The sequence below is a fragment of the Halyomorpha halys genome, unplaced genomic scaffold (genome assembly GCF_000696795.3).
Source record: "Halyomorpha halys isolate HHAL.00 unplaced genomic scaffold, Hhal_1.1 Scaffold311.1, whole genome shotgun sequence".
Taxonomy (NCBI): domain Eukaryota; kingdom Metazoa; phylum Arthropoda; class Insecta; order Hemiptera; family Pentatomidae; genus Halyomorpha; species Halyomorpha halys.
The window spans coordinates 291,983-319,101 of record NW_027106659.1 but is presented as its reverse complement, the minus strand read 5'-3'; the positions used below and the strand labels follow the sequence as shown (position 1 = coordinate 319,101).

General features: G+C 30.3%; 1 protein-coding gene across 1 annotated transcript in view; it reads left to right on the top strand.

Moving 5' to 3' along the window:
* Positions 1–2,876: 2,876 nt before the first annotated feature.
* The window catches only part of kl-2 (dynein heavy chain 2, axonemal kl-2), a 192,858-nt gene continuing 168,615 nt past the window's right edge, over positions 2,877–27,119 (top strand). Inside the window, exons 1-12 of the mRNA XM_014421280.3 lie at positions 2,877–3,098; positions 5,494–5,576; positions 8,619–8,964; positions 11,436–11,600; positions 12,343–12,456; positions 14,229–14,353; positions 14,677–14,843; positions 14,932–15,097; positions 18,851–18,987; positions 21,254–21,436; positions 23,140–23,305; positions 25,392–25,538. Of these exons, the coding sequence (XP_014276766.1) occupies positions 2,960–3,098; positions 5,494–5,576; positions 8,619–8,964; positions 11,436–11,600; positions 12,343–12,456; positions 14,229–14,353; positions 14,677–14,843; positions 14,932–15,097; positions 18,851–18,987; positions 21,254–21,436; positions 23,140–23,305; positions 25,392–25,538 (1,938 nt within the window). The 5' untranslated portion in view covers positions 2,877–2,959. The remainder of the gene's footprint in view (positions 3,099–5,493; positions 5,577–8,618; positions 8,965–11,435; positions 11,601–12,342; positions 12,457–14,228; positions 14,354–14,676; positions 14,844–14,931; positions 15,098–18,850; positions 18,988–21,253; positions 21,437–23,139; positions 23,306–25,391; positions 25,539–27,119) is intronic.

Below are 27,119 nucleotides of genomic sequence, written 5' to 3'. Positions count from 1 at the left end.
TATTATTTGTACAGTTGTAAATCACATTAAATAAATAAATTTAAAAAAAAGTCTTGAGTGAGGATTCCAAGTTAGTCGTTTGTCAAGATGTAGTCAAAGGTAGCGGATCTGTTCGACAGGGGTAAGAGCAACATTAATAAAGGAAACTGTAGGGCAGTCAGTAGGTTCACAACGAAGAGTAAAGGAGATTTGATGGAATTCGTTGGGATTTATTTTAATCCTCCAATTACGAGGATACAATAAATAAAAAAAAACAAATAAATTCACTAACTACTGATCTTTCAATACATTGTGTACAACATTTTTATGAAATGTTGCTTTTTAAGAAGCTATAACTCGAAAACTATTTAACGTAAATAACTCTATAAGGGCTCATATTTTAGCGAATTTGCTCTTCTCTAAGGTTTTCTTTTGTTGTTGCTCCTTTTTTGAGATATAGAGTCATGAATGAAAAATAAATGTTTTTAAGGGTTGTGAACAGCCGCCATTTTTTATCCCCCCTAGCTATACTTGGCAGACTCATCAGTTTTGACTAGTAATTATAAATAGTTTTCATTGAAGTAATCAAAAATTGGGTTGAGATAACTGCCTTTTTTTTTTCTTCTGGGCTTTTGTACTGACAGCTTGTGCATGCTAACACCTAACCTAAACAAAACGACAGCAGACAAAATGATGTGGAATTTTAACAAGCTAAATGTTATAAGTTTAGAATTGTAAGCAACCCAATTTGAAGTCCATGTTGTTCGTTAAATGCAGAGAAGCTCCTAGCGGATTTTCTTTGCAACTTGTTTTGTAATTTTGACGAAATAGTAAAATCTCCAACAGCTTCGTCACATTATCTGTTCTCTACCTCACTTGTTCCTTACTTTCTCCCCTTGTTGTTTTCCATTACTTTATTATTATATTTATCTATTACTTAATTGAGGTTCAAAAAACGTCGAAAACAAAAACAACACTAACCACTAGCAACTAACCTATCAAAACGACAGCAGACAGTACTGTGGAGCTGGTCTGTTGTTTGTCAGTCTTATTTAGGAGACCTATAGACAAACTCTCAACCAGAGTTGGGCAAATATTATTCGAATCACGAGAGACGAATACTTTTTTATTCTTGAATTTTCTACTCGAATAATCAATTATTCGTACAAAACATATGATTAACTATCCGATTACTTTTTTATTCGTCATTATTTTACACGAATAATCAATTATTCGTACAAAACATATGATTAACCATACGATTACTTTTTTATTCGTCATTATTTTATACGAATAATAAATTATTTGGGCAAAACAAATCGAATAACCATTTGAATACTTTTATATTCGTCCATTTTATAGAAAAATAATCTCTTATTCGAAAAAATTAAATGATTAACCATCCGGATACGTTGTTATTTGTAAAAAGACGACAAGAGACATATCTACATTCTACATATCTCAAAACATATAAAGTGGCCCTAACATGTTCGGGATCAAGAAAGTTAAAATAAATCGAAACGCGATAATTAAATCGGTACGCGATCATAAAATCAAAAGCATTTTTATTTTTGGCATATATTGAAACATATAAAGAGACCCTAACAGGTTAGAAATCAGAAAAGTTCATATAAATCGATGAGCGATCACAAAATCGATATCATCTTCATATTCTGCATTCCTCAAAAGGTATAAAGGGACCCTAACATGTTAGAAATCGGAAAAGTAAAAATAACTCGATACGAGATCTTAAAATCGATATAATTTTCATATTCTGCATTCCTCAAAGTGTATAAAGGGACCCTGACATGTTAGAAATCAGAAAAGTAAAAATAAATCGATACGCGATCTTAAAATCGATATCTTTTTCATATTCTGCATTCCTCAGAACTTATAAAGGGACCGTAACATGTAAAGAAATCAAGAAACTTAAAATAAATCGATACACCATGTTAAAATAGATAGCATTTTCATAATCTGCATATCCGAAAACCTAAAAATTGGCCCCTATGTATTAGAAATTAAAATAAATCGATGTGAGATCTTAAAATCGATAGCATTTTCGTTTTTTACTTGCCTGAGTGTGTGAAATAGGAGCCTCATACATTGAAAATTGAAGGTGGTAAAAAAATAAGTGAATTTAAAAAAAAAAATCAAATTTTTATTCGAATAATATGTATTCGACTAGTAAATTTATTCAACTAAATTTAAAGTTCAATTTAATTCAAAAAAATTTAAATTGATTCAAAAAAATCAAAAGTATTCCGATTGTTTAGTCGTATTTTTATTCGAATAAAAATTTATTCGTCTCTCGTCAATCGAATAAAAAAGTATTCGGCTCTTGTCAATCGAATATTTTTTGCCCAACTCTGCTCTCGACCATGTTAAATATTATATAGTTTTCACATGCTAATAAAAGGAAATTTTTTTCCATTCAACGCACTTTAACATAAACTGAAGATCATGAATTATTAACCCTATTAGCTTCATTGTTAAACTAATGAGTTTGAACATTTGCAGTTATGAACAAGTTGAGAGAACTTGTAACGATTCCATAATCGAATCCTCTCAATTAAGAAAAATCGTAAATTTGTTAACATTTACTGTTAAATTGTCATTAAGATAAAGCAATCGAATTACAATGTCATTCTGAAGTTTATTTTGCAATTTAATAGTTAATAAATTTGGATAGAGCTGTTTTTTAAGCTTATTTATCATTAAAAACCATTTAATATCCAAAAGCAATTTATGTTGCCAAATCATTATATCAATGTACACGTAAATGATTAATTTAAAATAAATACTACAATTGATATCAAGCATACAATCTACTTCCATCTTCAAATATAGCAATAGATAAACATTGTAGTATGATAAAAGCTCTACACAGCTTGCTTGTTATCCGTTACTATGGCGACACCTTAGCAACGATTCGGTTGTACAGTTTAGTGATAGTGATAGGGCAGATTTAGAAAAGAAGATGGAAACAGTAGAAGCAGAGGAAACCGAAGTATCGGCTTCGAACAGGGAAGACGACTACAGCAAGGAAGACGAGATGGGGCATTCGAGGCCAGACATGGTAGAGGAAGAAGGCGACATGGAGGAAGCTTCTGGAATGGGTAAGGAAGATTCAACATTTATTTAGATAGTAGAGTAATCATTCAACAACGATCACTACGGAGTTACCTATTAGTTTGGATACTTTTAGATCTTTAGAGGTTATTTTCAATATTGGTCGAATTGTCTGATTCGAGTACGAGTCAATTATTTCTTTGTCAAAGTATACTTAAATACTAAACTCTTCTAGTAATAAGTTTTTTTTAATTTTAAAGTTATTTTCGTAAAATTGGTTGAGAAATGGCAAAATTTTTCTCCACCCTGAGTGGCTGACTCCCAAGCTACGCCACTACAAAGAACTACCTTATATCGCGTGAGCAGTCTAACTTTATTTTTATTTTTATTTTTTATCTTTATTGGACTTTACAACTGTATATAATTACACATTTAGTAAATTTGATTTATGTTAATATTGAGTGATACAAGCGTGTAGAGGAACTACCCACTGGTAGAACTCTAATGAAGTTTTAACATTAGTAGGTCTCGGGGCCATCTTCTTTTCAGGCGCCTCAGAGGATTGTCAGGAATGGAAGAGGAAGCAAGGTTAGAAACTAGTGGATTTGGATGCTTAGGGAGTTTATAATGGAAGGAATGATATCTGATTTGGGCTAGATCGGTTATAAATGGAACACTAAGGTCTTTATTTATGATTTTATTTGTGACAAAGTAAGGTGCATTGAGGATTTGACAAAAGATTTTGGATTGTAAGGATTGGATACGAGAGGAATCAGAAGGTTTAGTGGAGCCCCAAAGCTCAACTCCGTATGTTCAGTCAAGCCTTATTTTAGTCATGTAGATCAGTGTTTTGTAATAAATTGGAAGTTTACATCGTTTGTCTAGTAAGTGCTGTAATAGGCGAAATCGACGAGCAGTTTCTTGTCTTTTCAGTCTTGAGTGATCTCCGTCGTAAACCTCTGCCCTCCTGTCCTACAGTATCCTTTCTTGATACACCACTAATGCCTGTTGAACAGATTCGATACTTAGGACTCCATCTTGACAAGAGACTTACTTCGAATCCACACACAAGACTGAAACGACAAGAAACTGTACAACACTTACTTGACAAACACTCTCAACTTCCCATTCACTACAAAAAATGAGTATACACTACAATAATCAGACCAATTTGGACATATGAACTTGAGCTCTGGGACTCCACCAAACCATCAAATTCTTCCCGCATCCAATCGTTACAATCCAAAATCCTACGTAAAATCCTTGATGCTCCTTATTACGTCACAAATAAACTCATTCACAAAGACCTTAACATCCCATTCGTTGCAGATTTGGCCCAAAACAGATATGCGTCTTTTCATTCCAAACTCCTTAACCATCCTAACCCATTAATTCTTAATCTTTCATCCTTAACAATCCCTGATAATCCTCCGAGGCGTCTGAAAAGAAGATGGCCACGGGACCTTCTAATTTAAATTAATGTTTGAAGTACCACCAATGGGTGGTTCCTTCCCAAGATTTTCAAGTGTATATGAAACATACTACATATTTACTTAATGTATTTATTATTTGTACAGTTGTAAATCACATTAAATAAATAAATAAAAAAAAAAAGTCTTGAGTGAGGATTCCAAGTTAGTCGTTTGTCAAGATGTAGTCAAAGGTAGCGAATCTGTTCGACAGGGGTAAGAGCAACATTAATAAAGGAAACTGTAGGGCAGTCGGTAGGTTCACGACGAAGAGTAAAGGAGGTTTTATGGAATTCGTTGGGATTTATTTTAATCCTCCAATTACGACACCATTCTTCGAGGGCTGTGATATGGGTTTGAAGAGTTTGAGATGTAATTAAAGGGTTATTATTAACTGCGAGGACACATGTGTCATCGGCCTAAGTGATGAGGATAGTGTTAGGATAGGTTGGGATGTAGAGGATGGGACCGAGAATACTGCAGTCTAATTTAAAAACAAAAAGTCGTGCAAAGCTGAAATGTTAGCTTTAAAGCAACTTTTCGACAATACAGAATGACAGAAAGTCATTTTATAAGAGTTGTTTCGGGGTTGAGTTTTAAATGAAAATATAAATTAAGTATCTCAAAACAAGGGCAAAAATTACCCTCGAAGTTATGTCCGTTTATGCATTGAACTGGAACTATGGAAGGTTTCTTATATGGTTTTCTACTTGAAAGTAAATTTTCACTAAATCTCAGTTTAACCGGCCATCATTGCCTCGCAAATTTTACCGCCAGATTTGAAGGTTAGCTTTTCTGGTTCAATGGATAATTATTGAGTTTAAACGAGAATTAAGAAATCGTAGTTTAAACTGTGATGGTGCAATCGACTTATAAAAATCAAGATGCATTTATTGCTTTTAAATTAAATAAAGGTAAATGATAAGAAAATTGCAATGTAAAATATTCAATTAATACCAATTTACGTTTCTAGATTTCTCGATATCAGAAGCTACCGAGTATCCGATGCTGAGGAAAAAGGAGCCGAAGAAAATTCTGGACCCTATCGAGGCGCTGGTGAGCCACTCACTCTATATTAATATTGTAATGGGTGAAATATAAAGTTAGAGAAAGTACTGGATCGACTCCAAACAGTACAAGAGCCCAACAAGAGGGAAAAGTCAGTTATTTCATCCCAATTTTTAATTACTATAATTAAAACTATTTATAATTACTAGTGAAAACTGACCTGTCTTCCAAGTATAGGTAGGAGGAATACAAAATGGCAGCTGTTTTAAAAAGAAAAAAAAATTCTTTCGGAGCTCTATATCTTTACAACTACCAACAACACTTAAAATTGAGTAAATTTGCTAAAATATGAGCCCTAATAGAGCTATTTACGTTCAATAGTTCTTAAGATATGGCTTTTTAAAAAGCAACAGTTCATAAACAATTCACTGAAAAATCAATAGTTAATGAATTTATTCTGATAAATTTATATCTCAAAAAACCACTCAACTTACAAATGCCTATTAGCACTCAAATTAAAGCTAGTTAAATTTACTATAAAGTAGTTTAATACGTTTATCTTCGTTGGAGTAGTAATTTTTATGATATTCAACAAAATAAATTCATAAAATATATGTATATATAGTTGACCATAAAAATTGATATATAAGATGGTCAGGGTTGCGGTCAAAAGTAAAACAAAAATAGTTTACAACTATTTATTTTCCGACGTTTCGCCCCACATTGCAGGGCTTCATCAGGACTAAAAAGATACAAAATGATACAATGATAAAAATACGTAAAATATAAAGCTAAAAAAAATGTGCATCTCCTGTACTTTTTTAGCTTTATATTTTACGTATTTTTATAAAGAAATTTTTACTCTTGCCATTGTTACTTGTTTTTATTCTTATCATTATATCTTATCTTTGTATTTTTATTCTTATCATTGTATCATTTTGTATCTTTTTAGCCCTGATGAAGCCCTGCAAAGTGGGGCGAAACGTCGGAAAATGAATATTTTTGTTTCACTTTTGACCGCAACCCTGACCAACTTATGTATGAATTCATAAAATGTTCATTTCTAGTTGTTCGGACAAACATTTTGACTTAAAAAAACAATATTTCAGGAACCATAAGAGACAAATAGTTTAAAACGTTTATCCTCGTTGGAGTCCTCTCGTTTTCAATCTTTACAATCCAAAATCCTTCGTAAAATCCTCAATACTCCTTACTTTTTCAAGAATAAAATTATCCATAGTGACCTTTTTAATGTATATGTATTTTTTATAATTTTAAAGGTATAGAGCTCCAAATGAATTTTTTTTTTTTTTATCGCTTTGAAACAACCGCCATTTTTTATTCTCCCTACCTATACTTGGCAGACTCATAAATTTTGACTAGTAATTATACATAGTTTTCATTAAAGTAATCGAAAATTGGTGTGAGATAACTGCCATCTTTCTCCTCTTGGGCTCTTGTACTATTAATGTACCATATGTAAAAGATCTAGGCCGAACTAGATATCAATCCTTCCATTGTAAACTCCATAACTATCAAAACCCTCTAGTTTCTAATCCCTCTTCTTTAATTCCTGAAAATCCTCTGAGGCGCCTGAAAAGAAGATGGTCTCGATACCTTCTAGTCTAGAAATATTATTAGAGTTTTACCAATGGGTATTTCCTCTACATGCCTGTATTTTGATCTTACATCAAATTTACTGAATGTGTTTTTTGGCAAATATAGTTCATAGCAATGAATTAATAAAAAAAAAAATTAAAATAATAATTTCGACAAAATAGACTGACAAGAAGTGTTACTTTATACGAAGTGGTTCAGGCTTATATCTTAAATGATATAACATCATAATCATATTAAACATATTAATTAAGAATCTAAAAACAAAATAAAAATTACCTTAGAAGTTATGTCCGTTCGAACTGGAATCATGGAAGGTTCCTTGCATGGTTACTTACTTCAACGTAGATTTTCACTAAGACACGGCCTTCAGATCTTCCAGTGTAGAAATATTATTAGAGTTTAACCAATGGGTAGTATCTCTACATGCCAATATCACTCCATTTTTATATTACATTAAATTTACTTGATGTATTTTTATTTAAATACATTTGTAAATACCAATAAATAAATAATAAAAAAAGGTACTAAGATGAAGATTTTTTTAAAAAAATCGTAATTTTAGCCCTATTAAATTATTTCAATGAGGATTAAAAAAACTAGCTAATTTTAAATACCGTTTCATTAACAAGGCTAGTTTAATTAAATTAGTCTGAGTCGTTTTCGAGAAAATCGAAAAAATGTGAAAAATCGATTCTATAAAGTAGTATTTCCGATTAATCGATCCTATTTAAAATTTTGTGAATACATCCCAGGCACAGACCTGTCTTAATATATATGTAATGTAAGTGTCGTACGATTTTTCTATGAAATTAACATGTCTTTTTTTTTTGGTTTATTAATTATTTGTCACCACCGTAAATGAAGAAGAAAAAAAAAACAATGTATCATCCTCAATATTACAGGTTTTATGTTTCATGATATATAATATAAAACTAATGAATATAAACTAATAAAAAAAAAAGTACGTCTTTTCGTCAGTCTAGGGCAGTATTATTATATATTAGTTATTATGTATATATTAGTATTATTATGTAATACATATTATTAGGCTAAATCTATTATATATATTGTATTTTGTTTATAAATAAAGATCTTTTAGAAGGTAAGAAAAAAAAGACTTCGTTTTGGAGCTAAAATGTGCAGAGACCAATTTGCGAGTAGTTTTTTGGACTTAAGGGACCCTAAAACATGTTTTTTCGTCTAGAATTTGAATTACAATTTTGCATGATTGTAATACGTTCCCTTACTATATGTTCTGTATATATGTAACTAAAGTAAAAAAAAAATTTGTTGAAAAAACAAATCACTGTTGAATTGCCCCCCTCAAACTAAAACCCCCTAAATAGAAATTTTGTTCCACCTTTGACCACTAAGATGTTTTAAAACATATTTCATTTTAATCTATAATTAAAATAACTATGTATTTTAAACTATTATTGATAATATAATTTTATAATATTTCTATTTCAGGTTGAAAGGATTAAGAAAATAACTATACTGTTTGATTTAGAAGAGAAAGATTGGAATAAAAAAGTTTATTCTAAAATAAGGAAATTCGTCACTAAAGATGACGAATTTTTATTAACGATTTATTTCGAAGATGACATCTTAAAGGCAAAACTGGGATTTCCAACTTGTCGGTTTTTGGACATACAGTATTTCGCGAGGCTTCATCGGAATGTCCAACTGACTGGAGAGAATTTCCTAAATAATGTCATGTTTGGGACTCTTGATGAATATCCTGAAAGATCCATTGCGAATTTATTGCAGACTGTCTATTATCCTTGTTTCTTCCAGATCAAAGAGTGGTCAGAGGGTTTGTATTTGAAACTTAAATATATATAGATGATTTACCATTAGTGAATTAGAAGATGGTCATGGCTGTTGTTCTAGGATAAACGAAAATAACTTTCAACTATTTATTAAGTGCCTAAGTTTCGAGCCACAATGCAGGTCTTTATCAGGTCTAAAGTGAAAAGCTACAAAGGTAAAAATTAATGTAAGAGTGTTAAAATAAAATATAAATAAAACATAAAGGTGGATGTAAAGATATTGTTTCTTCTATTTACAGAAACTTGTAGTAAACATTTATTATAAATAAATTTTATATTTATCTTTAACTTCCTTATTATTTTTATTAATGTTATATGATAGTTGTTTATATGAATGTCTTTTTATATCTCCACACTTATATTGCTGCTTTGCTTGAATAGTGGCATTCGGATATATTAAAAAAATACTTATTCTACAGATTCTAGTATATTATTCTTCTAGAGTGTACCATTGAGTATGATCTCGCTTTGACAGCCTTATCAGCTGTAGAACTGTCTATATATGTACAACAGTAGAAAAATAAATTCATATCTACATCTTTTGGAACACATCTATTTCAAAATGAAAGTAAACTATTTCTATCATATATATATAACTACCCATTCAAAATAGTGATGTGTTTTATTTTCATCTCGGTTATATGCTCTCAAATTAGGTTTGCACACTGAGTATCTTTTTGTTTTTATCCTCGTAGATAATCTGCATTATGAGTCGAAATGTTGGCAATTCGAAAATTGTTAAAAACTAATGTTGTTAAAAAAAATTGGTAAAATAAACTCAAATAGTAATTAACTATTGTGAACCAACGTTTCGCTCCACTATACAGGGCTTCATTGTTGTAGAAAATAAATTTTATTTGATTTTTGGTTAAAATTGTTTGTAACCTAATCAATTTGTAAATATAATTATGAATAAAGAATCACTGTTAATGGCAAGACTGTGGGACAACCATATTGTTTCCTTTGTCCGAGGGCTATTTTCCAGTGGCATCTGTTTGAGCATCACATACTCTTCGTTTTTTGTTATAAAACCCTCACTGATAAACAACATTCATTAGGGCTGGAAAAAAGATACAAACAACTAATATAATGTAACAAATAAAGAGAATAGATAACATTACTTAAAAATAAACTAAGCTATGGCTATAAATGATTTAAAATTTGTAAAAATTATATATAAATGAACAAAGTAAACAAAATTAAGATACATAGTGAAAATTATAAATAAACAAGAATCTAAGGTATTAGACAATTAATCAAAACAGAAATAATAAGAAATTAAAAAATACAGTACACAGTTGATTGTCCTATTTTGTTCATTATTTTCCTTCCTTTTTTTTTTTCACCATTATTTTATTTTTATTGAGGAATAAAACAATTTATTTGTTGTAGTATTTTCTGTGTTTTAGTCTGTACTATATTTGTTATAGAATCGTTATATTTAAATTAAAGTAAATAAAGATGTACCTTGAAAAGTCTTGTACAGTTTTAATTCTTATTTATTTGTACTTTTCATTGTATATTTTATTTTATTTTATTTATTTGTTCATGTTTATATAATTTTCAATAATAAATGGAATATGGCCCGGGTGCAGTAAAAAAAAACAACTCAAATAGCAGGGCCAAAAAAGATACAAACACTTAACATAAGTAAATGGAAAATTACAAGGGTATACAATGAAACGTAAAAATAAATAAGAAAAATAAAAGGTTATTAAAAATAAATGAAAACGAAAATAGTAACAGATAAAATAAAGGATAATAAAAGAAAGTACATACTAAGAGATGAAAAGGGGGATGGGAATAAAATCAAGAAAAAAGGAAGAATGTTATTTTCTTGATTTTATTCTTATCCCCCTTTTCATCTCTCAGTTTGTACTTTCTTTTATATTTCTTCTTTTTATCTGTTACTATTTTTGTTTTCATTTATTGTTTATATGCCTTTTATTTTTACATTTCATTGTATACTCTTGTAATTTTCCATTTACTATTTTACTTATTGTAAGTGTTTATATTTTTTTTAGCCTTGCAATGTGGGGCGAAACTTTGGCTCTTAGTTGTGACTTTTTGAGTTTTTTTTTACCGCACCCGGATCTTATTCCATTTATTAATAATACATGAGGTCAATCAGCGATCTTCCATTGTATTATTTTCACATAGTTTAAATCATTTTTAGCCATACCTTTTATTTAGTTTACTTTTGTTTCATGTTATTTATTATTTTAGTAGTTTATATCTTTTATTTCCACTTATGAAGCCCTGTAAAATATAGCGAAACGTAGGCTCGAATTAAATAGTTTAATTATTATTTGAGTTTTTTTTTTATTGTACCTGGACCATCTTTTTATATTTTAGTTTTTATTTATTGCTACCTAGAACATGTTTCTAATTGAAACTGAATTTGTTATCAAACTCTTAAGAGATTGTTCATGATTTATGTATTTTTTTTTTCCAGAACTGAAAATGGAAATCCGCCAAACCTATCATGAATATTTGAATGAGTTGACTGAAGTACAGTTCAGTTTGATGGGACTCACTGGCCTCTATGTGCCAAAGGAAGCTCTAGAAGTCGACATAAGATCAGCAGTAAAAGACCAATATTTGATTACCAGGCTAGACAGTAAGGCTTTCGATATTTTCATAAATATTTTAAAAAATAAAAGTATTTATTTTATAAAATTAGTATATTCAATAATTATTACATTGCTTCGGTCTTTATTTTTATACAATTTATTTTTCTTTACATTTTGGTAAAAGATAAACTGAAAGTAAAAAAAAAACAACTTTTGAAGTAAAACAAAGACAGAATTATTAATTCATTCATTATTTATAAATTTTGCTGCAATATATGTTTAGTTCTCTTATGTTTATATTCATGGGTCATTGTTTTTTATATAATTCTTATTTCAATTATTAAAAAGTTAGGGCAGAATTTATAGAAATCATTAGTCAATTTGTATATGTACTAAATATGGTGTCTATATTTAATTATGAATACATCTTGGTGATCCCTACATTATATGAATAGTCGTTTACAAATCTTAAGCATTTGTTTTGTAATACTTGTATTTTATTTTTTTTGTTTAAGTTGAATCAGTTAGTGTAGCTCCACCATATGGTACAGGCGTCTGATTTGTAGTGTAACAATTTATTTTTTGGGGATAGCTTTAATTTTTATTAAAATAAAGGAACATTATTTTACTTGCGTTTTCTAATTTTATATTAATACAATATAACAGTTTATTATCTTAAGTGGTTTAATAACAGTTTATTGTCTTAAGTGACTTTTAATTTTTTTCTATTTAACACATATTAACATGTTACATTAAAGAACATGAATAACCTTATTGCTTATGTTTCAGGAGTTGTCCTTATGTGGCATACTGCTGTAAAAAAGGCGGTTATTGACGCAACTCCGGATACATTAATTGAAGGATATGTACCATTGGATGCTTTCGAATCTGCCAAAAACAGATGTATGTATAAATATTATTCTTTTATTAAAAATGATCTTGATTGTACGTTATAGTTTTATAATTTTCTCTTTATAATTAATGTTATTTCCTCAAATAAGACTTGTTTTCTGGGTATAATGGAAGATAGAGGAAACAAGGAACAAACATTATAAGCAGCCTTTTTCAGTCATTTATATTGTAATAATCCTGTTCATGATCTATTTATTTATTACAGTGAAGTCTCACTTATATGAAACTCACTTATACGAAACATTCAGTTATGCGAAGAATTTCTCAATACCCGCAAAAACCCCTGAATTATGTGTATGTAATTATCTATTTATACGAAATTTAGTTATAAGAAACATTCAGTTATACGAAGGAAAGTTTGGACCCCTTTATGTACTATTAGTAAATTTTATTCAGTTCTATGAACTTTTGTTTCTTCAGTGGAAAGACAAAGGATGAAAAATACCGTAAAAAACGAAACAGTAAACAACCTTTTTCCGCGAATAAAATCCGGTCCCAATGACTTCATTGTTGTATTTCCAATGACTCTTATATGATTCTTTATATTCTACTCCCTAATGTATATTAATAAGCTCAGACGATTCCGATCCAGATGACGAAGATCCTTTGCCTCTTCCATTTTTGGCAGAAGCTTTTGAAGCATTTGAAGTTGTAAAACGTTTTATATATGCGAAAGAAATTAGCGAGAAGGAATCTAAAACCTTAATAGAATGCGAAAGAATAATGTATTCAGCCAAAAGCAACATAAAACAAACAAACATATGACAATTTTTTTGTCAAAAATTAAAAAATTCGGATTAAAGATAAATTAAATTTTTATACAATAAATAATTTTTTTTTTCACTTTACTTTGTTTCTCTTTCAACTGCATGCAACATATGTATATGTACCTACTAATCACGAGAAAAAATTCTCAAAAATATACATACATGATATGTATTGCGTATTCGCTTACACGAAATATTCACTTATACGAAGAATTTTTGGTACCCCCTCATATTCTTATAACTGAGACTTCACTGTATACGGTGCCCCCTTGTTCATCCACCTCAACAATGGTACACTCTGCCATCTACAAAATTCCATAATGCGAAGATTGTACAGACTACTGTATGGACTCTTCACAAATTATTGGATGTCCCAACGGTCCTGGACTTCATAAGGAGGAGACATTTTAAACTCCTGGACTCGTTAAAACATCAACCTAACCCTCTATTCCAGACGTTGCAACCAGCACCCCCATCAGTGCTGTGGCAATAGATAGCATTATAGCCACTTGAGAAGTATTAATTTGCTATATTGTACATAATGTCAATAGTCATGGATTTAGGCCTTGTTTTTAAGTTCATTAACTCCTACTACTGATATGCTCCAATATCATCAAATATCACCCAGTTTAACTCAAATTATAAAGTCAAACACTCGTTGACTATATTCCGGTTTTAAATTGTAACCACGTTTCACATAAAAACTAAACCTCACTACACAGGCTTTGTTAAAAAAAAAACAACAAATTCATGCCGTTTTCAATTTCAGGTGCTTTTTAAATATTGCTCAATTAAACTATCTTAAAGTCTCCTCTTCACGTTTTAAGCTAATATTTCAAAAGTGATATAGGACCGTCGCTCCAGGGGGTCTTAGTGGAGCAGGTCTGGCAGGAAAGGATTGCCTTTATTTTTGTATTATGATTCCTTCCAATGTGATGTTTTTAGGTTAAATGTTCAATAGCTGTATTGATCCAGATTGTTATTTTTTCATTTCAGATGAGAATTTATGTGGAATATTGGATCAGTTGCAATCTGAGGGTATCACCTACATCTGCGATATATTGCTAACAGCCCAATCTCCGCATATTCAGCCATTTCTTGATCTGAAACCAGAAATAATGGTAAATATCTGTTTTTAACTAATCTCCTAATTGGTGTTACACATGATTTCCCTCGTTGGCAGAATCATTAATTTAAACTAGTAGCTATATAGATTTCATTGAAGTTATAAAAAATTGGGATGAAATAACTTCTTTTTTTGTTCTCTTGTGCTCTTGGATAAGTAGAGAAGTCGTGTGAGTGGTCATACCAGATATTGTTTTTTATTTACTGATATAATTAACAATTAATTTCGATAATTAACAAGTGCATAATAATTTACTGTGGTTTGATTATTATTTTTTAAATGAAGGCTTGTTTTTTTATATATATATATATTTTTTAGGAAGCTAAACAGACAGCTCAATCTATTGCTGAATACTTATATGTTATCGAAGCACCGTGTAAACGGTTAGATTCTGCCACAGATCCCTTGGAAATACCTCCTATAATCCCTGAAATATTAAAAGCAATTAAGTTTGTTTGGGCAAGATCGCCTTTTTATAATCAAGAGTAAGACAATGTTTCAATTATTTAAGATAATATGGTTCAATACCTCTTTTATAATGCATTATTATTAATATTTGGTTTTGTTTTTCAGTAAGCATTTGGAAATGCTTTGCATTTGCCTCAGTTATCATATAGTATCGAGACTCAAAACGATGGCAGATTTCAAAGCCGTTTTCTGTTTAAAACCTCAAAATGTCATTGAAACTCTCCATCATATGATAATATGTTTCGAAAATGTGAAAAGGATATATATGAAGGTACACTAACCAAAATATATATATATATATTGTAATATTCAAAAGTTATTTAAAGTAAAATAAATGGAAATTTTATAGTTTTAAACTTAGTTCTCATATCTAAGGTATAGTTTTGTTGATGACAAGGTTAAAATGAAAAGAGTAAATATTAAATAAATATGAAAGTTTTTATTTTTAATTAGATATATTATTGACTCTTGATCTCAGAGTGGGTTTCTAGGCAATCTGAACATACACTCAGCTACTAATGACACTGAATTAAATTCTTTATTAGCTACCTTTACAAATCTGTTTTAATTCTATTTTGAGCAACACTAACCTATTACACAATCTTCCTTTGATGATTGTTGAGTCTTGATGTCTTATTTTCTATAATGCTATATCCAATCCAAACCAAAGTCCCTTTTTCTTCTTGGGAGACTCTTCGATGTCTTCTTTTTCAAGATGTCCTCCCTTGAGTGAGACAAAAGATGATAAGGACCTCCTCATCCAGGAAACATCATTTCCCACCCATGCCCAAGCAACAAATGTTAAAAAAACAAGTTTTCTTCCTTCCCCTTCTCTCGTTAGTTCTCAACATCAATTGTAGCTCTAAGTTTTTTCCTATGATTTCCTGTATAATTAATTTTTTTAAATATTTATTCTTAACTTATTTATTTACTTAACTACAATTATGATGGGAAGTTAAATAAAGTTTTTAAAATATTTGAATCTGCTCAACAAGGCCACTATTCAACGGACTTTTTGAAGGATACGTATCGCCATCTTGGTTTTGTTTATTGGCAGAGGTAGCATCTTTAGAAAGAAGACATCGAGAACCATCAGTCATCAAAGAAGAATATATGATTGGTTAGTTTACTCTGCCTAGAATTTAATTATATTGGTAACTCTTGATTTGGCTGGCCTGGTGAGAGGACGTCAGTCAGCTAGTAGAAGCGGGAAGGACGGGAAGCCATTTTTAGGAGTTGGACATAGCATCATAGACAAGAAGATAGCAGTAATCATCGATTATCAAGGGAAGATTCTGTGATTGGTTGGTTTTGTTTCTAACTAGAATTTGTTACAATTTTAAAATAGCTATTGGTTTAAATGTTATTAGTAGTAAAGTGTCGTCTGTTTCTGATTGCCTAGAAACCCGCCCTGAGAAAAGAGTCTATTATAGTATAAAATTTAAGTAAAATTCTCCTATCTGTTAAATATTTAAGATTTTAATTTGAACCCAAACTATCTTTTAGATATGAGAATTAGTTAAAAAATATCGATTTCCATTTATTTTATTTTAATAATTTTTAAATTATTACAATATATATATTTTCTCTCTGAATGATAGTTGTTGTCTTTTTCTTTTTACAATATATATAAACTTGTCTCTTGGAACTTCTTGGAAAGACTCTTATCAATTACTGGGGTTTCCAGTCTGATAGGATACTTCATTTGTTAATCCATTGTTAAGCTATTAGTACACCAAACCTATTTTATCTCATTTCATACAATATAATGAAATAAAAAAAAAAAATACTGTTAAATATTTTTGAAAATTATAAATTTAACTATTTCTGATGATGTGCAGATAGTTGACAGTAGATATATTAAAGAAGAAGATGGTCGGGGGAGGGAGAGGGGGTACGGTCAGCAGAAAAAACACAAATAAACAAACAAATCATTTATTTGTGCTGACGTTTCGACCTAATTTTTAGGTCTTCATCAGGGGGCTATAAAAAAGAAAAAGACAACAACCATCATTCAGAGAGAAAATATATATATTGTAATAATTTAAAAATTATTAAAATAAAATAAATGGAAATTGATATTTTTTAACTAATCCTCATATCTAAAAGATAGCTTGGGTTCAAATGAAAAACTTTAATATTTACCAGATAGGAGAATTTTATTTAAATTTTATAATATAATTAGACTCTTAATATCAGGGTGGATTTCTAGGCAATCAGAAACAGACACTTTACTATTAATGACACTTAACCTGAATTAATATTTATTTTACAAATGTAATAAATTCTAATTAGAACTAAAACTAACCGATTACACAATCTTCTTTTGATGATTGATGATTCTTGGTATCTTCTTTTCTATAATGCTATGTTCGACCATCCAAAATAGCTTACAGTCCTTCCAAAAAGCTATGTCTCTCTCACAACAATGGCTTCAAATCCTTCCCGCTTCTAGCCGACAGATGACCTCTCACCAGGCAATCCAAACCAAGAGTCCCTTATTCTTCTTGGGTGACTCTTAGTTTTTTCCTTTTTCAAGATGTCCACCCTTGCTAGACAGAAATCCTCATCATCCTGGAAAAATCATTTCCCATCTGCGCCCAAACAACGAACGAATGGAAAAAAACCAAAAAAAAAAAACCTGTCTCGATGTTCCAAGTAAACATCGATTGTTGCACAACAGTTTTGGATTTTTTCAAATAATTTACTTTCTGAATATTATTCTTTAGCACTATTTCTTGACTTATATTTTTTCTTAAATTTACTGTATTTTCAATTATGATGGGAAGTTAAAAAAGAGTTTTTAAAATATTTGAATCTGCTCAACATGGTCACTATTCAACAGACTTTTTGAAGAATACGTATCACCATCTTGGTTTTGTTTTGAATAACGTATTTATTATAGACAATGAAAATTGGTTAGCTTGCTTTTTGGTTCAACAAAACAAATGAACAATATTAAAATGATACATAAAATAAAAATAAAAACATATTAAAAACCCTTTATACATCAAGATATACTATTTACTCAGAAAGAGCATATTTCAATATATAAATTAAATAATATAAATAATAGACTAAAAAATTTGGAAATGTACATAATAATGAAATGAAAATATAAACTAGTTGATTAATAACTATGAACAAACACAGTAGTAGATTGATAACATTATTATTTATATATAAATAAATGTGAGTAATAAATAAATGATACAGTGAATAAGAATGTTATATTGATGAGTAACATTAAAAACCTTTTATTTTTATAGATGAGTATAAAGAGTTAGTTAAATTAATAATGGAGCATAAGAAAAAAAAAAAATAGTAAAATGAAAGAGATCAAGAGGATAGGAAGAGAATCAAGGCTACACTGTTTTAAATTGCAGGAAATGCCGCTAGAGTGTAGGTCGGCAAAAGAAGTTAGGTAAACCGAAATCTAATGGTCAAAAAATGGTAGAGATAAAATAGTTAATGTGGGAGTAAAAAAACAACATAAAAAGGGTAAAATGTTAAGTTATGAGAGCCCTAAAAGTAATAAATTGTATTAATATATAAAGACTATGTAAAAACGGATATCTTAAAAAATGGATATATTAAAGGGGAGTATGTAAGAACAATGTCATAAAAAAGAAGAAGAAATATGAAGAATAGGAAATGAAGAAAATAAGAGATATGAGATAAGAGAGAAAAATAACACAGTTATAGGCAGAGATTCCTGCTAAACTGTTTAAAATTGCAGGAATAGTCGTTAGAGTGCTGGTCGACAAAGGGATTAGATAAACAGAAATCTAACGGTCAAAAAGTAAAAAAAGATCGAAATGTTGGCGCAAATAAATAATGTTTGTTTATTTATGTTTTTTTCTGCTGACTGCAACCCCCCCTCCTCTCCCGACCATTTTCTCTTAACACTATTTCTGGTTTTTCATTAAAAAAAAAAAAAAGCTTAAACAGTAGTTCACTATTTTTATTATCAAAATTAAATATTTCATATAAAACTTTCTATCCATAAATATTTATTTTGCAGACTGTGGACACCCACAATAGACACCACCCAAAACCATGGAACGTAAATCAGGATTTGGTTTTTAATAAAATAAACACGGATGAAAAAAGGTGTAGAGACATGATTGAGCTGTGTTATACGTTAGAAATATTTGGAAGGTTAGATACTTTTTATCTGTTATATTTGGAGAGCCTTTTTCATTAACATGTTATACCTGTTTCTTAATTCTCCTTGAGCTGTATAAAGTTAGCATTTGTTAGCGCATTAATTGAATCATGCACATTAATTGATTCATGCACATTAATTGAATCATGCACATTAATTGAATTATGCACATAAATTGCATTTTTATTAATGAGGATCAAGAGAAGTAAGTAATGGCTAATACAAATACATATAAAGGCTTATCTTAAACAGTAAGTCAAATCCTTCTTATTCATTAACCTTCTTATCTAACTAGATCCAAAATGTTTTTGATATTGGTATATGATCCAACCAATTTAATGTTTTTTCATTTTTATTATTTTTTATTCATTTGTTGATTTTTTTAATTTTTATTTCTATTATTATTATCCAGTTTTTCTCGCTATTGCGGGTTGAGTAACTGAGGTGTGGGACCTAGAAGTCCAACCACATTCATATTTTGTTTACTTATTTGTTTTCTCTTTTCTGTGTCTAAGAGAACCGACTGTTGAGCCTCTCTTAGTACATCAATAGGCACTTCCAAACCATTCACACCTGCCAGTGTGGATTTTGGTATGAGGTCATTGGTGGATATTATGATTGGAGTTGTGGTAACTCCCTCCAAGTGATACAGTTCCTTCAATTCAATCGCCAATTCCTGATATTTCCTTAGTTTTTCTCCCACAGGAGAGCTTATATTATTATCGTTTGGGATTCCGACATCAATAAGTTCCACTTTCTTTTTTCTTAGGTCAATAAGGAGGATATCTGGTTTATTATGGCGTACTGTATGGTCCGTAATTATTGATTCATCCCAATATAACTTGAAAGGACCTTTTTGGGTGGTACTTGTAGTATAGGCTCTTATCTTCAATTAAGTTGTACTGTATCGCCAGTGCCTGATGTAAAATTTTGGCCACATTGTTGTGCCTCTGTAAATATTCAGTACCAGCCAGCACTCCACATCCACCTGTGGTATGTTGGATTGATTGCAGCGCTACTGAGCATAATCGACACTTATCCGACGCTGTTGTGTCTTTTAGCACATGCTTCCTATATGATCTGGTGGCAATAACCTAATCTTGAATGGCAACCACAAATCCCTCTGTCTCGGAGAATAGCCTTCCAGCTTTTAGCCATTCCACTGATCTTTCTTTGTCTATGGAGGCTTCGTTCAGTTGGCTATAGAATCTCCTATGTAGAGACTTGCTTTTCCATTCTGTTAGTCGTTCTTTTTCTGAAACAATATTCGGTTCATCCGCTTTGCACAAGTTCAGTGCAGTCATATCATTATTCATTGTAACAATTGCCTGATAAACACTAGTTTATTATTTATGGTTTTTGAATGGAAATATTGACGTAGGGATAATTCTTGTTTGCGACACGCTTCTTCAATATTTATGAGTCCTCGTCCTCCTTCTTTCCTGGATAAATAAAGTCTGGATTTGGATGATATGGGATGATGGACCCACTCTTGTGTGAATGACGTTCTCACAAGACGATCTATTTCTTGTAAGCTGGTATTTGACCACTGTAATATACCAAAGCTGTAGCTTAGCGCTGGTATAACCCAAGTATTGATGGCCTTGATTTTCAGTTTTCCAGATAGTTGAGTCTTCAATACTTTTTGTAGTCTCATTTTCAATATTGTTACTAACTCTTGTTTCACATCCTTTCGAGCTATTTTGAGGTGCTGCTGTATACCTAAATATTTATATTGTTCTTTGGCTTCTAGTTCTCTGATGCGCTCATCTTCATTTATCAGCAGGCCTTGGGCATTGACCACCTTTCCCTTGTTCACATGCAGCACTGTGCATTTCTCAAGTCCAAATGACATGCTTATATCTTTGATATAGGATGTCTATTTCACTCATACTTTGCAATTGTTTGTTTTTTGCATATAGCTTAAGATCGTCCATGTACCAGTTGTGGCTGACAGTGGTTTCTTCATCCTTGGAATTGAGTTTGTAGCCTACCTTGTTCCTCTGCAGTATCCGATTATTATTATGGCACTACATTGGCTAGGAGAACCCAGGCCAACCAATCTCCACAATCTCTCTCTCTCTCTCGCCAGTTTGTGAAACATTCCATTATAATAAAAATTTTAAGAAGGGTTGGATATTTTCTGTGAAATAATATAACTATATAATATTAGCTTAAGTACATGTTTTAATATTTATCAAAAGATAAGTCCCTTCGTATTAAATATACATCATAATTTCATATTATATCCATCTCCAGGGTGAACGAATCAAAAGGGGATGAGGAATCTTTGTTACCATATTATTGGACGAGGGACGAAGAGATCTCCAGGATGATGAATAAAGTAAAAAATGAATTTTGGAAACTGTTTAAAGATGTCGAGAGCCAAAAGATTAAGTTCCTAGACGAGGAATCTGATGACTGGAGCGATGTGATGAAAAAGTATAAGCATCTAATTAATTTCATTGTCCTAATAGTATTGTGTCAACTTGAAATTATATATGAAAAAAATGTCTTCCTGTATAATATATTTGTTATTTTTTACTTTTGATTACCTCTATATTATGATTTTTAAAAAAAAATTAAATAATTGTATCATAATTTAGTAGAAAGTCCACAAATAGAGAATCAAATAAAACTAACCTATGTACTATTTATATTAACAACATCTATATACTATATACCTATAAATATACTAAATGTGTTACCATTAAGAGATAATTTTAAACAAACACAAAGAATATACAAGGTTAAATCATTGATTTAGAAAACATATTTTAGAATATTCAAATATCAAAAAGCTATATTTTTTATTTTATAGAAAAAAATCTGCTAGGAGCTCCTTAGCATTTAACATATAACATGGACTTTAAAGCAGGCTGTTCTTAATCCTACACTGTAACATTTAGCGTGTTAAAATTTTTTAGATTTAACATATCATGAATACCTCTAATATATGATTCTTAACAATTTTTATTTTATTAACTTGATGTTCTCATGCAAAATAAAAATAATATATCATTTTATCTTATATTATTATTATGGAACTTGAAAAATTTGTCTTGAAAATAAAATCATATCATTGTATAAGCTGTGATACCTCTTAAGTACAAAAAATTATTATAACATTTGAAAAAAAAAAAGTTAACACATTGTTCTAGATACGGTCTAAAAAGAATTTATGAAGTAAGAAAAAATTATTTATGTATCTAACAAAGCAATGTTTGAGACGAAATGTCCCTATAACAATGGTTTGATTTTTTTATTTTATTTTTATTTAAATGGTGTATAAATCATATTCTTATTATTAATATACACAATTTTGATTGATCCATTTTACTCTCAATTTTTATTCTTAAAAAACTCTCCGTTTTGGCCCTCAGGCCATTTTCAAGGAGACAACCTTAAATATTTATGTCATTGTTTTTAATCTCATTTGCAGGTTAATTGCCCATGTCACATACAACTTTTTTTATATCTTAAGTTTAAAAACCCTTTTATACAAACAAACTCCTCCTTTTTCACTTAAAAAGGGTTTTTAAACTTAAGATATAAACAAAGTTATATGTGATATGGACAATTAGCCTGCAAATGAGATTAAAAACAATGACATCAATATTTAAGGTTGTCTCCTTGAAAATGGCCTGAGGGCCGAAACGTTGGAGTTTTTAAGAATAAAATGGATCAATCAAAATTAAGTATATTAATAATAAGAATATGATTCATGGCCTGAAGGCCGAAACGTTGGAGAGTTTTTTAAGAATAAAAGTTGAGAGTAAAATGGATCAACATTGTGTATATTAATAATAAAATAAACCACTCTCAAACAATCATATAATAAATAATTAGTATTAAAATCATATTATTGATTTTTTTTTTTTAACTTACGAGGTAGCAAAGCTTAAATTATGGTATTTAAATTATTTTATTATTGTGTTCTTTTTGTATTAACCCTTTTAAAAAGACACCTCTGTATAATGGATAAAAACATCTTCCATGTGGATTTTATATATTTATTTATATGATATTTTACATCCCTTTATATGATATTTACACGCTCCTTACATTATATTGATATTTACATCCCTAGAGCTCGATGTATACTTAATATAAAAAAAAACAACTAAGGTATTTACTTTTTACAGGTTCAAGGATGGATTGATCGATTTAGAATTGTACACTGAAAATGCATTGTATCTCATAATTGAAAAGATAGACAATATAGAAGAAATCATAAGTGTTATTGTACAGTTCATAGATTATGCAAAACGTCCGGCACTAGTCCCAGCTTTTATGAAATGTTCAGAAAAAGTAAAACGATCATTGTACTAGTAACTCTCTAATATGTTTTTCAGTTATTTCTCTCAGTGCCTTTATTGGTAGTTGGTTGCAATATGGATTCGTTTCACTAACTCTGCTAGTCCTCATTGTCTCTAACAACTGGCTGACGGACCAGTTGAAAGAATTTGGATATAACAGCAAGCATCAGTAAAATAATAAAATGAAGATGGTGCGGATACTGTCAAAAAGCAACTCAACTCGAGTAGAATAAAAGCTATTTATTGAGAAGAAACATTTTGCCTCGCTTCGTTAGGGCTTTGAAAAGATCTAAAAATATCCTAACGGTATTAGAGAATAGGTAACATGAAATAAAATTAAACTAAGGTGCAGCTAAAAAAAAAAATTATAATGAACAAATAAAAATAAAATACACAGTGATTAGTACAAATAAAAAAGAAATACAGTGAAGTATTAGACATAAAGTAATCGTGAACAGAATATAAGAGAAATATGGTACAAACTATATAAATAAAGATCAAGAAAAAAGGAAAATAAAGGACAAATCAGGACACTCATCTTTTATATTGGAAGTAAGTCACAGAATGACTGGATGAGAGAAAGGTGCTGGATTCGTAAGATTTGACAGTTAAAAACCGGTTACGTATGAAAATGAAAAAAAAAAAGAAAAAGATAATTAAGATTACAGTAATATATGACAATTATAGGTTATATAAGTAGATATTTAATGTTAATATACATAAGTATGAAGGAATAGCAGAGAGATACATATTCTAAGAGATAATACAATGGACAAAAAAGATAATATATTGAAGGAAAAGAAAATATACAAACTTTAAGAGAGGTTCAAAGGTGTTTTATATTATATTGAATTGTAAAATAAGTTTGTAGTGTTTTTCAATATTTCAATTTAATCCTCTCTGTGTTTATAAAATTATGTTAATTTGGTCAACAATGTTTGCATATTCTAAACAAGGATAAGTTAAAGTGCTTTTATGCATCAGTTTCAACTTCCTTAGATTTCCTAGAGATTCCTTATCTTTAAGCGGTATTTTGCTTGCTCAGAATGGAAGAGAAAAAATTCATTTTCATCATTTATTGATTTTTTATTTCTGAAAAGGAAAATCCACAGATGGTCAGCAAAATTTGCAGTGTGTATGGCGATAATGCCTTAGGAGAAAGCACTGTCTGTAAGTGGTTTGCTCGGTTCAGAACCAAAGTTTTGATTTGGAAGAACCAAAGCACTTGGGTCGTCCTTCAACTGTTGATGATGACCAAATTCAAGCATTGGTCACAGACAACCCTCACTCTACGACACGTGATATCGCTGAAACGCTAAACATATCTCATGCAAGCTTCATGTTGAGCAAAAGCATTCAGAATTGGCTAATCGCTAAGGTATAGTTTTCCATCACGATAACGCCCGTTCTCACTTGTCTTTGCAGACCCGGCAGAAATTATTGGAGTTTGGCTGAGATGTGATCCCCCGTCCACCCTTTTCATCAGATCTTGCCCTAACAGATTTTCACTTATTTCGGGCCCTTTAAAACTCTCTTAACAGGAAACACTTTAATTCACTCGAGGAATGTAAAATGCACAGAGGAGTTCATTGCGCATAAATCTGAGAAGTTCTGGGAGAACGGAATTAAAAAATTACCTAAAAGATGGCAACATGTAATAGATCAAAATGGGTCATATATGATTTATTAAAAATATTTACAAGAATCTGAAGTTTTTATTAAAATCATCAGTAAAAAAGGCTACAAACTTATTTTATAACCTAATATAATAAAAAATTCAAAAAGGTACTATCTTGTCTTGAAGTGGCACAATGTTACCTCATTTTATATGAGTTGATAAAAGCCACATATTTCTGTTTTATTTTGCTGATCATTCCTGATGGAAAATATTTTATTTTTTTATTTTCAAAAATTAAAATACAATGTGATAACAGCACTTCAGCCTCCAAACTGAAAGGCCACTTTCTTTGACTTGGGTTCGTACATTCTATTCACATACACATTTGTTTCTAATTTTTAAATAAGTGTTATAATCCATTATTGACCTGTGTATATCCAAAAATTGTCCTCTGTTTCAGATCCGTAATTTGTTTTATCAAGATATAAAGAAATACAAGCAGGACTTGACAAATAACCGAAAAAATGTTTATTTATATATGCCTAGGCGTAGCAGCCGTGTTGTCAGTTTAGTTGTGAAACAAAAACGCTTGACTCAATTATACAAAGTAAGGTTTTATATTAAATATTTTAAATTTTATATTACTTATGTTAGTATGAAGTTTATGTATTTCTCTTTTAGGTATAATTTCTATAAAATTTGATATTTTATATACGATATAAAACCATATAGTTTGTTGTAAAATTTGTCTTAGTCTATAAGTATAATTTGTAGCAATATGGAACCTAAATGTCTTTTAATCTAGACATGTTATGAAAATAAATTTTATATTTTAATGTCCCTTTTTTTTCAATATTGTACTTCAATATATCTGTATGAAGCATGCCTTCAACCGAATTGCCAGACACACTTCACTTTTGGTTGGCTGGTTGGGTTTGAGTGGACTATATAATTGAAAAAATGAGATATGATTAAATGAAATAAAATTCTATTGTTTATGTTACAAGTGGTGTAGGGGGTGACCGAAAGAAAACATTTATGATTAGATGGTTAGTAAAATTTTTAATGACTGGGCTATGGAAATTTTAGATCTGAAATTGAGATGGTTGATGATGATGTGGATGTTAACTATTGCTAGATGGACTTACTCCATGGTTCGTTCTTCCCTCCACATTCTTAGGTCTCTCTCCCATCTGCTTCTGAGAACTACTCCAGGAGTTCTACTCACTCATGGTAGATTCCTGATGAGAGACAAAAAGAAAGAATGGATTGCTTCTACCAGAAGACAAGATGGCTCTCTTCTCATTAGTCTGGGTTGCTTCTCACCACAGAGAGCACTGGAGGAGGCAAGCTTTTGTTGCTGGCCACACTCTGTTGCTGATAGTGCCTTTCTGATGGGAGTCCCCCAATTCAATTCAGACCATGGCGCTAGTATTGCCCACATTATGGCAGCCTTTCCAATTCAACCTTTTGGTTGCCGTAGGTTACCCAGAACAATATCAATGTATTGTAATAATAAAAAATTATTTAAAATAAAATAAAAGGAATTTTATTAGTTTTAACTTATTCTCATATCTAAAGTAAAGTTTTGAAGATGACAAGGTCAAATAAAAAGATTAAATATCAAATAAATATGAGTACATAAATTTTTATTTTATTATATATAATATTACGACTCTAATTTTCACGGCAGGTTTCTTGGCAATCAGAACAGAACTTTTCTACTAATAACTCTTAAACTAAATTAATAGCTATTGTACAAATTTATTAAATTCTAGTTAATACAAAACTACCCAACTATATAATCTTCTTTTGAAGATTGATGAGTCTTGATGTCTTCTTTCCCAAAATGCTATGTCTCTGTTTAACAATGGCTTCCAGCAGATGGACGTCCTATCACCAGACAATTAAAACCAAGAGTTTTTTATTCTTCTTGGGTGACTCTTCGATGTCCTCTTTTTCAAGATGTCTACCCTTGAGCTAGACAAAAGATAATGAGGACCTCTTGTATCCAGGAAACATCATCCCCCGCCCATGCCTAAGCAACGAGTTAATACAAAAACAGAGTTTTCTTCCTTCCCCTTCTCTAGGTGTTAGTTCTCAACATTGATTGTAGCACTACGGTTTTGAGTTACTCTTATGATTTCCATTATGAATAATTTTCTTTAATACTTATTCTTAACTTCTA